This window comes from Oncorhynchus gorbuscha, linkage group LG03 (assembly GCF_021184085.1).
Source record: "Oncorhynchus gorbuscha isolate QuinsamMale2020 ecotype Even-year linkage group LG03, OgorEven_v1.0, whole genome shotgun sequence".
NCBI lineage: Eukaryota > Metazoa > Chordata > Actinopteri > Salmoniformes > Salmonidae > Oncorhynchus > Oncorhynchus gorbuscha.
In genome coordinates this window covers 16,831,729-16,848,076 of record NC_060175.1, presented here as the reverse complement: position 1 = coordinate 16,848,076, position 16,348 = coordinate 16,831,729, and the positions used below count along the sequence as shown (strand labels likewise).

Sequence of the window (16,348 nt, the reverse complement as noted above, 5' to 3'; positions counted from 1 at the left end):
TGTAATTGTCTGTGTGGTAGTGGCTTCTGGGATAAGGCCTATGTAATGGTCTGTGTGGTAGGTTTTTGTCATATCATCTGGTCTATCCTGTACAATCCTGAAGCCTTTCAGTGTTGTTTCCACAGCCAGGTGCTATGGGAGCTTTACTAGGGTAATAGTCAGGCTTTCCAAAACTCCCAGAGCAATTTTGAGGGGCTCAGCAAAAGCCTCTGGTTCAAACGGAGAGCGACCAACCCGGAGGGAGCTGGAGAGGGGAGGCGAGAGGGAAAAGCGGGCATTTGAAGGGGTTAAGCTAAACGATACATTTAACTGGAGCTAACGCTATTGTTAAGAATCTACTTGATTTTCACTGGTGACTCTATGAGAGCTAGCATCACTTTGGGGGAAATTACTTCGGAACCTTCTAAATCCATCCATTATAGCTAAACAGTAACGCATTGGGCCAAGCCTGCACACTGGGTAGTATGAGTGGCTTAGGATACTATTTTACAAACACAGAGAGAGCATGTTTACATTGCCAAAGCAAGTGAAATAGAAAAGAAACTAAAGTGAAATAAACAATACAAAAATAACAGTAAACTTTACACTTACAAAAGCTCCAAAAGAATAAAGACATTTCAAATGTCATGTTAGGTATATACGTACACAGTATTATAAACAGTTATATACAATATATACAGTCTTGTAATGATGTGTGTACACTCTCTCTCTACCTCCATCTGTGTTACTCTCTCTCTCTCTCTGTTACTCTCTCTCTCTCTCTCAGTGTTAATCTTCCTCTGTGTTTCTCTCTCTCTCTCTCTCTCTCTCTCTCTCTCTCTCTCTCAGTGTTAATCTTCCACTGTGTTTCTCTCTCTCTCTCTCTCACTCACTCACTCACTCACTCACTCACTCACTCACTCACTCACTCACTCACTCACTCACTCACTCACTCACTCACTCACTCACTCACTCACTCACTCACTCACTCACTTACTCACTCTGGTCTAATTCCCTGAGATTTGGATCTTCTCTGGAAAATCATTATTTTAGTCTTTTTGGGGTTTACTGCCAGGTTTACTGCTTTCTCTCCCCCTCTCTCTCTCTCTCTCTCTCCCTCTCTCTCTGTGTTTATCTCTCTCACATTCTCTCTCTCTCTGTATTACTCACTCTGTTAATCTCTTTCTCTGTGTGTTACTCTCTCTCTGTGTTATTCTCTCTCTGTGTTACTCTCTCTCTGCATGTTACTGTCTCTATGTCTTACTCTCTCTCTCTCTTTGTGTTACTCTCTCTGTGTTACTCTCTCGCTCTGTGTTACTTTCTCCCTGTGTTACTCTCTCTCTCTGTGTGTGTGTTACTCTCTCTCTGTTACTCTATCTGTCTTACTCTCTCTCTCTCTCTGTGTTACTCTCTCTCTCGGTGAACAGCTTCTATTGAGATCATTGTCATGAAGCCACACCCCCCGACTCATGGTAAAAGTTCAGAACGAGAAAGTGTAGGCTATTGTCACGCCCTGACCTTAGTTACAGTATCTATGTTTTATGTATTATTTCGGTCAGGTCAGGGTGTGACGAGGGTGGGTATGTGTGTTTTTATCCTGTCTAGGGTTTTTGTATATCTATGGGGGTTTTGTGTGTCTAGGTAATTTCGGTCTATGGTGGCCTGAATTGGTTCCCAATCAGATGCTGCTGTTTATCGTTGTCTCTGATTGGGGATCCTATTTAGGTTGCCATTTTCCATTTTGGTTTGTTGGGTTATTGTCTATGTGTAGCACTCGTGTTTATAGCTTCACGTTCATTTTGTTAGTTTGTTTAGTGTTCTTCGTTTAATAAAAAATAATATATTCATATCACGCTGCGCCTTGGTCTCCTAGTTATGATGAACGTGACAGAATAACCTACCAAACAAGTACCAAGCAGCGTGAAAAGGAGGAACAGGAAGGAGGGTGCCAGCTCAGCGTCTGTTGAAAGAGGAGCGGACCAAAATGCGGCGTGGTGGTTATTCATGTTCTTTAATGAAAATGTGAACGATACATGAAATAACTTAATATACAAAACAACAAACGAAACGTGAAAACCTATACAGCCTATCTTGTGACAACAAAAACAGAAACAGGAACAATCACCCACAAACACACAGTGAAACCCAGGCTACCTAAATATGGTTCCCGATAAGAGACAACGAGAATCACCCGACTCTGATTGAGAACCGCCTCAGGCAGCCATAGACTATGCTAGACAACCCTACTCAACCACAATCCAAACCAAGGCGTGACAGAACCCCCCCCAAGGTGCGGACTCCTGGCCGCACACCTAAACCCATAGGGGAGGGTCCGGGTGGGCGTCTGTCCACGGTGGCGGCTCCGGCTCGGGACGTGGACCCCACTCCAACCAAGTCTTAGTCCCCCTGTAACACGTCCTTTGATCGGCGACCCTCGCCGCCGACCTTGGCCTAATAACCCTCACCAAGGACCCCACTGGACCGAGGGGCAGCTCGGGACTGAGGTGGAAGCTCGGGACTGAGGGGAAGCTCGGGACTGAGGGGAAGCTCAGGACTGAGGGGAAGGCGTGACAAGGATATCCTGCTCTGGCTCTGCGTACTGTGTCTCCTGTGATTCTGCACAGCCCAGTGCGTCCTGTGCCAGCGCCCTGCATTTGCAGGACAGGTTGTGTCAGCTCTACACTCCAGACCTCCAGTGCGCCTCCACAGTCCAGTACGTCCTGCGCCTGGTCCCTGCACTCGCCCTGGGGTGCGTGTCACCAGCCCAGTACCACCAGTGCCGGCACCACGCACCAGGCCTCCAGTGCGCCTCCAGTGCGCCTCCAGGGTCCAGTACTCCCTGTTTCTCCTCCCCACACTCGCCCTGAGGTGCGTGTCACCAGCCCGGTACCACCAGTGCCGGCACCAGTCCTACAGTGCACCATGGCAATCCAGAGCGTCCTGCGACAGTACCCAGTCCAGAGCGTCCGGTGACAGTACCCAGTACAGAGCGTCCGGCGACAGTACCCAGTCCAGAGCGTCCGTCGACAGTACCCAGTCCAGAGCGTCCGTCGACAGTACCCAGTCCAGAGCGTCCGGCGACAGTACCCAGTCCAGAGCGTCTGGCGACAGTACCCAGTCCAGAGCGTCTGGCGACAGTACCCAGTCCAGAGCGTCCGGCGACAGTACCCAGTCCAGAGCGTCCGGCGACAGTACCCAGTCCAGAGCGTCCGGCGACAGTTCACAGACCGGAACCTCCAACGATGGGCCACAGTCCGGAACCTCCAACGACGGGCCACAGTCCGGAACCTCCAACGACGGGCCACAGTCCGGAACCTCCAACGACGGGCCACAGTCCGGAACCTCCAATGACGGGCCACAGTCATGTTCGTTTTGTTATTTTCTTAGTTTGTTTAAATATGTGCTGTCACATTCGTTTTGTTATTTTGTTAGTTTGTTTAAATATGTGCTGTCACATTCGTTTTTGTTATTTTGTTATTTTGTTTAGTGTTCTTTGTTTAATAAAGAAGAATGTATTCATATCACGCTGCACCTTGGTCTCCTCGTTATGACGAACGTGACATCTATATAGAAATAATTACACCAATTGAAAAATCAATAAACAAAATAATGAGGATTTCTATCAGCCTAATAGAGGTGTTAGGCCACATCCTGACTAATGGCAGTTTTTGTTTGTCCACCCGCCTCTTGAGAATTGACCACCAGTTCTCAATGGGATTAAGGTCTGGGGAGTTTCCTGACCATGGACCCAAAATATTGATGTTTTGTTCCCCGAGCCACTTAGTTATCACTTTTGCCTTTATGGCAAGGTGCTCCATCATGCTGGAAAAGGCATTGTTCATCACCAAACTGTTCCTGGATGGTTGGGAGAAGTTGCTCTCGGAGGATGTGTTGGTACCATTTTTTATTCATGGCTGTGTTCTTAGGCAAAATTGTGAGTGAGCGCAGTCCCTTGGCTGAGAAGCAACCCCACACATGAATGGTCTCAGGATGCTTTACTGTTGGCATGACACAGGACTGATGGTAGCGCTCACCTTGTCTTCTCCGGACACGCAATATCCTTGCCCGTGAAGCCGTTTTTGTGCAATGCAATAATGATGGCACGTGTTTCCTTGCAGGTAACCATGATTGACAGAGGAAGAACAATGATTGCAAGCACCACCCTCCTTTTGAAGCTTCCAGTCTGTTATTCGAACTCAATCAGCATGACAGAGTGATTTTTTCAACACTTACACCTGATGTCAGCTGGTCATTTTGTGGCAGGGCTGAAATGCAGTGGAAATGTTTTTTTGGGAATCAGTTCATTTGCACGGCAAAGAGGGACTTTGCAATTAATTGCAATTCATCTGATCACTCTTCATAACATTCTGGAGTATATGGAAATTGCCATCATACAATCTGAGGCAGCAGACTTTGTGAAAATTGCCACGACTGTATACGTCAAACTTACCCAGTAGCCATGGTTCAACTGGCAGGCAGTAGCCATTGTTCAACTGGCAGGCAGTAGCCATGGTTCAACTGGCAGGCAGTAGCCATGGTTCAACTGGCCGGCAGTAGCCATGGTTCAACTGGCAGGCAGTAGCCATTGTTCAACTGGCAGGCAGTAGCCATGGTTCAACTGGCAGGCAGTAGCCATTGTTCAACTGGCAGGCAGTAGCCATGGTTCAACTGGCAGGCAGTAGCCATTGTTCAACTGGCAGGCAGTAGCCATGGTTCAACTGGTAGGCAGTAGCCATTGTTCAACTGGCAGGCAGTAGCCATGGTTCAACTGGCAGGCAGTAGCCATGGTTCAACTGGCTGGCAGTAGCCATGGTTCAACTGGCAGGCAGTAGCCATGGTTCAACTGGCAGGCAGTAGCCATTGTTCAACTGGCAGGCAGTAGCCATTGTTCAATGTGATCGTCCCACTCTAGCTTGTGCTTACGTATGTCATATTGTACCATTGAACATGTGGTAACATTGAAATGTAGGTAAGATAACATTAATTATTAGTTTTTATACATGTAACACTGATAAAATGACTGGCTGTTCTAAATCTTGTCCCCTGTCAATGGTAGGGGAATTGTTAGATACTGCCAATCTCTAACACACAGCAGGAGCAGCACTGCCACAATGAATATTTGTCATGTGTGTTTGCTCTGCTTTGGCTGCTAATACTGTGTGTGTGTATATATATATATATATATATATATATATATATATATATATATATATATATATATATATCTCTCTCTCTCTCTCTCTCTCTCTCTCTCTCTCTCTCTCTCTCTCTCTCTCTCTCTCTCTCTCTCTCTCTCTCTCAGTTGCCCATTCACTGTACAGGGCCTGAGCTCAAATCGAGTCGTGGTGGAGTTGATCCGTCCTTATCCGTGGGCCCAGTTGGTTGCCATGGTTTCATGACCTTCCCGTATCGTGGCGCTAACGGCTCGAGTAGCTTCTTATTTGCCACCCTGTTTGTGTTTCTGTCCTTCCTCCTCATTCCACTCTCATTACTCCTCCTTTATGTCTGTCTCGCTCTCTGTCTCACTGTCTCTCCTTCCGTTTCTCTCTCTATTACTGTCTCACTCTCTCCTTCTTTCTCTCTCTATCGCTGTCTCACCATCTCTTCTGTCTCTCTCTCTACCACTGTCTCACTGTCTCTCTCTCTATTGCTGTCTCACTGTCTCTCCTTCTTTCTCTCTCTCTATCGCTGTCTGTCTCTCCTGTTTCTCTCTCTATCGCTGTCTCACCGTCTCTCCTTCTGTCTTTCTCTCTACCACTATCTCACTGTCTCTCCTTCTGTCTCTCTCTCTATCGCTGTCTCACTCTCTCCTTCTCTCTCTCTATCGCTGTCTCACTGTCTCTCCTTCTGTCTCACTCTCTCTCTCTCTCTATTGCTGTCTCACCGTCTCTCCTTCTGTCTCTCCCTTCCCTCGCTCTCTTTTCTCCCTTCCCTCGCTCTCCTTCTTTTTTCTCATACCGTGAGAGAGACCTAGTACAGTGTGACAGCAGAGGGATCGTGACTTGTATCTAATATTTGAGTATCTGTGTGTGTGTGTGTGTGTGTGTGTGTATGTGCGTGCGTGTGTGTGTGCGTTCATCTTGAAGTCTTGCTGTGCTGATAGTTGTAAGAGCAATGCTCTTGGATAATTGGCTGCTTTGACCAATCTTACATGGGTCACTGTTCCACTAATTTCAGAAATGCTCTAGTTGTAAGAGCAATGCTCTTGGATAATTGGCTGCTTTGACCAATCTTACATGGGTCACTGTTCCACTAACACACACACAACACACACACACACACACACACACACACACACACACACACACACACACACACACACACACACACACACACACACACACACACACACACACACACACACACACACACACACACACACACACACTCACACACACACACACACACACACACACACACACACACACACACACACACACTCAAACACACACACACACACAAACACACACACACACACACACACACACACACACACACACACACACACACACACACACACACACACACACACACACACACACACACACACACACACACACACACACACACACACACACACACACACACACACACACACGTCCATAACACACACACACACACACATGTCACACACACACACACACACACACACACACACGTCCATAACACTCGCACACACACACATGTCCATAACACACACACACACACACACACACACACACACACACACACACACACACACACACACACACACACACACACACACACACACACACACACACACACGCATACATTCGTCCATAGCACCTGGTTCCCTGCTGGATGTCTCTCTTTCTCTGCTCCATCTTGTCGACTGTGGACCGTATGTTAAACTAAAGAGCAGATGACATCCCCCTCAAAATAATGCTCTTTGATTATCCAATATCAGCTTCGATGCAGGTGCTGTGAAAAGGAATGGACAATGCTACTGATAGGAACACAATGCTACTGATAGGAAACACAATGCTACTGATAGGAAAGACAATGCTACTGATATGAAAGATAATGCTACTGATAGGAACACAATGCTACTGATAGGAAACACAATGCTACTGATAGAAAAGACAATGCTACTGATAGGAAAGATAATGCTACTGATAGGAAAGACAATGCTACTGATAGGAAACACAATGCTAATTCAAAAGAGCTGAAATTGGAACTGGGAAGTAGAATGAACGGTGTCATTATTAAATTAATTGGCATTCATTCAATGAAATGATACCTGATATAAATTGAGTAAAAGGTTATGTTATGGAGATGAATAAGATAGTGCTTCAACCAATATGAAATGTTGCTGAGGTGTATACAGTAATCTAACACAAGTGGGTTAAGATAATTTATAATTCTTAAAAGACCTGAAGCACTGTACAGGATGTTTCTTCCAGTGTGGTTTGGTAGTTCTGATGTACTATTTACAGTATGTGTATGTTTGTGTGCCTTTGATGGCTTTGATTTATTCCCGTATGTGATCATGTGCTTGTGAAAATGTATGTGTGTGTGTGTGTTTGCGTGTGTGTGTGTGTGTGACATGATGGCTCCTTGCTGTCCCCAGTCCACCTGACTGTGCTGCTGCTCCAGTTTCAACTGTTCTGCCTTATTATTATTCGACCATGCTGGTCATTTATGAACATTTGAACATCTCGGTCATGTTCTGTTATAATCTCCACCCGGCACAGCCAGAAGAGGACTGGCCACCCCTCATCGCCTGGTTCCTCTCTAGGTTTCTTCCTAGGTTTTGGCCTTTCTAGGGAGTTTTTCCTAGCCACCGTGCTTTTACACCTGCATTGTTTGCTGTTTGGGGTTTTAGGCTGGGTTTCTGTACAGCACTTTGAGATATCAGCTGATGTACGAAGGGCTATATAAATAAATTTGATTTGATTTGTGTGTGTGTGTGTGTTTGCTTGCTTGTCTGTGTGTATGTGTGTGTGTGTCTGTGTGTGTGTGTGTGTTTGCTTGTCTGTGTGTGCAGTCTGGCGTTAGCGTTGGGTTGACAGAATTATTGATTAAGTCATTTGTTCCTCCACCTCACGCCCCCTTCTCCCAGCTGGGCCAACGAAAAGTTAATTAACACCTATGGAACTCTGATGCCTCCAGGGACATCTGGGAAATGTAGTTATGTTCAAAGAGCATGGGACTTTTCCAAGTTCTTCCACACTGTTCTCGACAAACCATTTCTGTATGGACCTGGCTTTGTGCGGAGGGCATTGTCATGCTGAAACAGGAAAGGGCCTTCCCCAAACTGTTGCATCAAAGTTGGAAGAACAGATTCGTATAGATTGTCATTGTTTGCTGTAGTATTATGATTTCCCTTCACTGGAACTAAGGGGCCCGGACCATGAGAGACAGCCACAGACCATTATCCCTGCTCCACCAAACTTTACAGTTGGCACTATGCATTCTAGCTGGTAGCATTCAAATCCAGGTTTGTCAGTCGGACTGGCAGATGGTGAAGTGTGATTCATCACTCCAGAGAACGTGTTTCCACTGCTTCCACTGCTCTAGAGTCCAATGGTGGCGATAACCTGCTCTCTGTGGCATCAGACCAGTCTATGAAATCAGCAGGGAATCAGTTAGATGACACACTACTAGATCATCTGATAGAGGATACATCCCAAATAGCACCCTATTCCCTATATAGTGCACTACTTTTGACCAGAGCCCTATGAGCCATATCAAAGTAGTACACTGCAAAGGGAATAGAATGCCATTAGGGATGCAAGCAAATAGACACTCACGGCCTCCCGGGTGGCGCAGTGGTTAAGGGCGCTGTACTGCAGCGCCAGCTGTGCCATCAGAGACTCTGGGTCCGCGCCCAGGCTCTGTCGTAACCGGCCGCGACCGGGAGGTCCGTGGGGCGACACACAATTGGCCTAGCGTCATCTTGTGGTGGGCCGGGCGCAGTGTGCGCTAACCAAAGTTGCCAGGTGCACGGTGTTTCCTCCGACACATTGGTGCGGCTGGCTTCCAGGTTGGATGCGCGCTGTGTTAAGAAGCAATGTGGCTTGGTTGGGTTGTGTATCGGAAGACACATGACTTTCAACCTTTGTCTCTCCCGAGCCTGGGGGTAAAAAAATAATAATAATTGACACTCACATGGGACCACGACTCCTCCAACTAATGTCGACTGGTCTCTCCATTTAGGAGAGCTTCTCCAAGCCTTACCATCGCTATTGAAGATACATGGACCTCTTTTGTTGTTTAGTAATTGTCCCCAAATCAAAAAAAATGCCCAATAAAGTATTTTTCTCACAAAATAATTCAAGCTGCTCAAAAACCCAAAGCACAATGCTAGAAAAAGCATAGAAGTAGATCTGTATTTAATAAAGGTACAGCTCTCAGTTGGTCACTACTTAGCTATATTCTTGGTGTACATCCCCTGGGTGTATCCCCTTGTCCTTTTAATTGGGAGCTGCCGCAGTTCTGCAAGAGAAAGAGTTGGTCTGAGTCCCAAATTGAACCCTATTTTCTACATAGTGCACTACGTTTGAGCAAAGCCCAGGAGCAGGACAGGAGTGATGGAGGTGGCACTAGTGTTACATCAGGGCACTGTCTCCCTGCAGACAGAACAGACAGCCTTGGAGAGATGGGAAGAAAACTACTTCAAAGTGCCGTGTCTCAAAATGGGATCAGCTCTACACTGATCTCCAACCCGAGCACGCACGCACGCACGCACGCGCACGCACGCACACACGCACACACACCAGCATGTGCTTAGGGAGTGAGAGAGAATACAGTTGGGAGTTCAGCAACATTACATTTATAGAAGCCTTTTCCAAAATCCCTGACACAGATTTAAATAATTGTCAATTAATCATTAAGTCTAAATCTTGTTTACCTGTGTCTGCCAGCCACATTCAGAAGGCAGCCAATCAGAACACAGAGGAACAGGAGTGGGGAGGAATTTGATCAGGTAAATCATACTGTAACGGTTTTCTTTAGGTGAAGTAGAGGCAGACCAAAACGCAGCGTGGTGGTTATTCATGTTTTTTAATAAACGTGGAAAACCAAAAACAGCCCTATCTGGTACAAAACACAGAGACAGGAACAATCACCCACAAACACACAATGAAACCCAGGCTACCTAAATATGGTTCCCAGTCAGAGACAATGACTAACACCTGCCTCTGATTGAGAACCATATCAGGCCAGACATAGAAATAGACAAACAAGACATCCAACATAGAATGCCCACTCAGATCACACCCTGACCAACCAAAACATAGAAACATACAAAGCAAACTAAGGTCAGGGTGTGACACATACGTTGATGTCAATGGAATAATTAAGTGAAAACTCGAGATTAGAGCACAGACCTCAAGTTAGAATTCAGGCCTAAATGAATTGTCTAAAGTCCAGGGCCATATTCATTAAGTGTAGGAGTGCTGATCTACAAAACGTTTTTAGATCATAATGAATAATCATAATCAATTCATTATGATTATTGACTAAAGAAGATGGTGCCGGAAGAAATGGCAGCCGTTTTACGGGTGACTAATTATGCTATTATGTGTCTTTTTTCGTGATATTTGTAACTTATTTTGTGCATAATGTTTCTGCCACCGTATCTTACAGCAAAAAAATTGCTTCTGGAAATCAGGACAGCGATCACTCACCTCGGATTAGACAAAGATGTTTTCTTCAAAAAGCAGGAAGCACAGGATGTACTTCAGACACCCAACAAGGCCGAAATCCCCATCATTAGCAAGAGAAAGAGACACAGGTACAGAGGACACAGGGCTGGGTGCCTCGTAAAGATACTCCAACGGCTACTGGGAAATCTGCCCTTACCATCAATATCACTTGCCAATGTACAATCATTGGACAATAAATTAGACGAGGTACGTTCACGAATATCCTACCGACGGGACATCAAAAACTATAACATCTTATGTTTCACCGAATCGTGGCTGAATGACGACATGAATAACATTCAGCTAGCGGGATATACGCTGCACAGGCTAGATAGAACAGCACACTCTGGTAAGACAGGCGGGCTGTGTATATTTGTAAACAAAAGCTGATGCACGAAATCTAAGGAAGTCTCTCGATTTTGCTCGCCTGTAGTAAAGTCTCATGATAAGCTATAGACCACACTACTTACCAAGATAATTTATATTTTAAAAAATTGTGGCTGTTTCTTTACTACCACAGACGGACGCTGGCACTAAGACCACACTGAGTCACCTGTATAAGGAAATAAGAAAACAGGAAACCGCTCACCCAGAGATGGCGCTCCTAGAGGCCAGGACTTTAATGCAGGGAAATTTAAATCAATTTTACCAAATTTCTATCAGCATGTTAAATGCGCAACCGGAGGGAAAATAATTCTAGATCTCCTTTACTCCACACACAGAGACGTGTACAAAGCTCTCCCTCGCCCTCCATTTGGCAAATCTGACCATAATTATATACTCCTGATTCCTGCTTAAAAGGAAAAAAATTAATCAGGAAGTACCAGTATTTTGTATTTCTTTACTTATATATTGCGTACCTAATACCTAATTTTCCTTAAAAAATTGCACTGTTGGTTAGGGCTTGTAAGTAAGCATTTCACTGTACAACACCTGTTGTATTTGGCGTACGTGACAAATAAACGTTGATTTGATTTGATTAACGTGTATGGACAGGGAACACCTGATCCTAGATTAGCACTCCTACCCTGAGACGCTTTATGAGTACAAGCCCAGAGTTCCATCATGCAAAGGGTTCTCCTTCCTTCAGATTGAATCAGAAGGACGGAGGTAATCAGGAGGAACGGCCCAATAAAACAACACGTTTTGGTGACCCATCTGTAGTGTGAGGTTTTGGTTTGCATCTGGCCTGTAGACCAGTGTTTCCCAATTCTGGTCCTCCACTATGTGTGTGCGTGTGTGTGACAGCAGTGGATCAAAGGACCTTTTTCCTCCACAGCGTAGATAGGCACTGGTAGATCGGCGCCCGTAGAACGGCGCCTGTAGATCGGCGCCCATAGATCGGCGCTCGTAGATTGGCGCTCGTAGACTGGTGCTCATAGATAGGCTCTCATAGACCGGTGCTCGTAGATAGGCGCTCAACGCTCGTAGACCGGCGCTTGGTGCTCGTAGATTGGCGCTCGTAGATCGGTGCTCGTAGATAGGCTCTCATAGATAGACGCTCGGCACTCGTAGATTGGCGCTCGTAGACCGTTGCTCGTAGATAGGCTCTCATAGATAGACGCTCGGCACTCATAGATTGGCGCTCGTAGACCGTTGCTCGTAGATAGACGCTCGGCACTCGTAGATTGGCGCTCGTAGACCGTTGCTCGTAGATAGGCGCTCGGCGCTCGTAGATCAGCGCTCATTGGGCTTTGACACTGACAGAAAACAATCTGTCTCCCTGCTCCTCTTAAAAGTAGAGACAAAATACTACTAAATCTGTATACTACAGATGAACAGAACTTCTATCTGGAGACACTTGCTTTTTATTCTGGTTTGAAGCAGTGGACTAAATCAGGGTCACACAGTGTTTCATGGTAGTCAAAAAAATCTACTTTGAAACAAAAGTATACACCTCACACACATGATTATTGACTTTTAAAAGATAAGACATAAGAAAAAATAAGACATGTACCAATGTATTCCATTTTCAGTTTGCAATATTACATGTCATATACATCAGAGAAGACTGAAATATAACAAAACCGTTTTACATGGAAACATTGTTTTTTCCAAATATTATTTGTTAATTGTGAAATTATGAAAAATGTTGATAACATTCCATCCATGAGGACACTAGAAGGCGATTTGGTCATTGACAGCATATAAACACAACATGCAACAATTTCAAAAATGTTAAAGAGTTACAGTTCATTTAAGGAAATCAGTCAATTTAAATAAATGTATTAGGCCCTAACCTATGGATTTCATATGACTGGGCAGGGGCGCAGCCCTGGGAGGGCATAGGCCCACCCACTTAGGAGCCAGGCACAGCCAATCAGAATGAGATTTTCCCCACAAAAGGGCTTTATTACGGACCAAAATACTCCTCAGCACCCCGATCCCTCCCCCTCAGACGATCCAGCAGGTGAAGAAGCCGAATGTGGAGGCCCTGGGCTGGCGTGGTTAGGCGTGGTCTCCGGTTGTGAGGCCAGTTGGACGTATTGCCAAATTCTCTAAAACGACGTTGGAGGCGGCTTATGGTAGAGAAATTAACATTCAATTCTCTGGCAACAGCTCTGGTGGACATTCCTGCAGTCAGGAACTCCCTCAAAACTTGAGACATCTGTGGCATTGTGCTGTGTGACAAAACTGCACATTTTAGAGTGGCCTTTTATTGTCCCCAGCACAAGATGCACCTGTGTAATGATCATGCTGTTTAATCAGCTTCTTGATATGCCACACCTGTCAGGGGGATGGATTATCTTGGCAATGTAAAAATGCTCACTAACAGGGATGTAAACAAAATTGTGCGCAAAATTTGAGAGAAATAAGCTTTTTGTGCGTATGGAGAATTTTTGGGATCTTTTATTTCAGTTCATGAAACATGGGACCAACACTTTGCATGTTTAGTTAATATTTTTGTTCAGTGTACTTTCCTAACCCTAAATAATCTACAATATCAGAGTATTTTTAAATCTACCAATTGGTGCTGAAACGGAGACGAATATGCATATATTTAGATGTCTTTATTTCATTGATCCCTAATATTCTGAACGTGTTCTCTCAATATATTCTAGTCTGACGACAAAATTCGATCTTAAAGGTACACCGTATTTAAAGAGATGGCTTTAGATAATGACTGAAACCCCTATTGAATGAAAAAGCCCAACTGAGTGATCTGACTGAGATTTCCTCTTCCTGCTGTTTTCGTTATTAATATTTTCTCTCTCCTTCTGGCTCAGCTTTGGTTGAGTGCAAGAGCAAGACAGAGAGGGATGCTTGCGAAGCGGGTCCATTGACAATGAGGGTTGACTTAGCATGCAGTGTGAAATGCAGTGTCACATTTAAAAAAAACTTGATTTCTTTCCATCGCTTTCCTTTTTGCTCCATGTCCCCTTATTTTGTACACTTTCCTTACTCCCAAAATGTTGTTGCCTACATCTCACCTAACCCTCCCAACACAACACCGTTCCCGTGCGCTGTCCCCCCTATACTACTCCCCCATTCCATACCTCCTGCATCTACCTCCTTACCCCCTGTCTAGTGTACACTTCATTTATCCTCCTCACCACCCTCTAAATCTGTACACCTTATAATATTTCCCACTTCCCCAAAACTACACATGAACAAAATTATGTGGACACCTGTTTGTCGAACATCTCATTCCAAAATCATGGGCATTAATATGGAGTTGGTCCCCCCTTGCTGCTACAACAGCATCCACTCTTCTGGGAAGGCTTTCTACTAGATGTTGGAACATTGCTGTGGGGACATGCTTCCATTCAGCAACAAGAGCATTAGTGAGGTCAGGCATTGTTGTTGGGCAATTAGGCCTGGCTCGCAGTCAGCGTTCCAATTCATCCCAACGGTGTTCCATGGAGTTGAGGTGAGGGCTTTCTCAAACCGATCTCGATAAACCATTTCTGTTTGAACTTTGCGTTGTGCACGGGGGGCATTGTCATGCTGAAACAGGCTGGAAGCACAGAATCGTCTAGAATGTCATTGTATGCTGTAGCGTTAAGATTTCCCTTCTCTGGAACTAAGAGGTCTAGTCCAAAACATGAAAAACAGCCCCAGACCATTATTCCTCTTCCACCAAACTTTACAGTTGGAACTATGCATTGGGGAAAGTATCAAATCAAATGTATTTATATAGCCCTTCTTACATCAGCTGATATCTCATAGTGCTGTACAGAAACCCAGCCTAAAACCCCATCAGCAAGCAATGCAGGTGTAGAAGCATGGTGGCTAGGAAAAACTCCCTAGAAAGGCCAAAACCTAGGAAGAAACCTAGAGAGGAACCAGGCTATGAGGGTTGGCCAGTCCTCTTCTGGCTGTGCTGGGTGGAGATTATAACAGAATATGGCTAATAATCACAGTAGTTGTCGAGGGTGCAACAAACAAGTCAGCACCTCAGGAGTAAATATCAGTTGGCTTTTCATAGCCGATCATTGAGTGTATCTCTACCGCTCCTGCTGTCTTTAGAGAGTTGAAAACAGCAGGTCTGGGACAGGCAGCACGTCCGGTGAACAGGTCAGGGTTCCATAGCCGCAGGCAGAACAGTTGAAGGTGGAGCAGCAGAACGGCCAGGTGGACTGGGGACAGCAAGGAGTCATCATGCAAGGTAGTCCTGAGGCATGGTCCTAGTGCTCAGGTCCTCTGAGAGAGAGAAAGAAAGAGAGAAAGAGAATTCGAGAGAGCCTACTTAAATTCACACAGGACACTGGCGGATATAACGGACTGACCCTAGCCCCCCGACACATAAACTACTGCAGCATTAACCAGGTAGGCCAGTTGAGAACAAGTTCTCATTCACAACTGCGACCTGGCCAAGGTAAAGCAAAGCAGTGCGACAAAAACAGCACAGAGTTACACATGGGATAAACAATCGTATGGTTGTGTGCTCGATTTTATACACTTGTCAGCAATGGGTGTGTCTGAAACAGCCGAATCCACTAATTTGAAGATGTGTCCACATACTTTTGTATGTATAGCGTACTTCACCCTGTCTCAAGTACGCTAAAACATACAGCAGCAGTGTGGTCGTTAAACTAGAACTCCTCTCTCCCCATAGCTGTGTGTTTGCTCCTGGGCTGTATGATCTTCCCGGATGGCTGGGATGCGGAGGTGGTACGCGACATGTGTGGCGAGGAGACAGGGAAGTACACGCTGGGAAACTGCTCGGTGCGCTGGGCCTACATGCTGGCCGTCGTTGGCATCATGGACGCCCTCATCCTCTCCTTCCTGGCCTTCGTTTTGGGCAACCGGCAGAATGACTTCCAGCTGGAGGAGCAGCTCAAAGCAGAACAGAAAGGTGAGGCGCTAATGATTCTAAGCTAACCGCTAGAATAATGCTAATATAGGCTAATAGCTAGGCTAATGCTAATCTACGCTAACAGCTAGCCAAATGCTAGTCTAGGCTAACAAATGGGATAATGCTAATCCAGGCTAACAACTAGGTTAATGCTAATCTAGACTAACATATTTTCTTTTTTTTTTCTTTTTTTTTTTTTTTACCACATTTTGGCAGCAGGATTGTAAAATTAAGGTATTGACCAGATGGGCTAGGTTATTTTAAAAATGCACGCATAACTGTAAATTGCTTTGGATAAGAACGTCTGCTAAATGGCATATACTGTATTGTAACGACCCTGGGTTTATAAGCACGGAAATCGACTCTGCCACACTGTGCTTCTGCGGCACAGTCAATAGCG

At 45.3% G+C, this 16,348-nt stretch overlaps 1 protein-coding gene across 1 annotated transcript in view; it reads left to right on the top strand.

The window, feature by feature from the left end:
- The window catches only part of LOC124016440 (LHFPL tetraspan subfamily member 4 protein-like), a 28,187-nt gene extending 12,213 nt beyond the window's left edge, over positions 1–15,974 (top strand). The window contains exon 2 of the mRNA XM_046332009.1: positions 15,709–15,974. Coding sequence (XP_046187965.1) covers positions 15,709–15,974 — 266 coding nt within the window. The remainder of the gene's footprint in view (positions 1–15,708) is intronic.
- Positions 15,975–16,348: the final 374 nt, after the last annotated feature.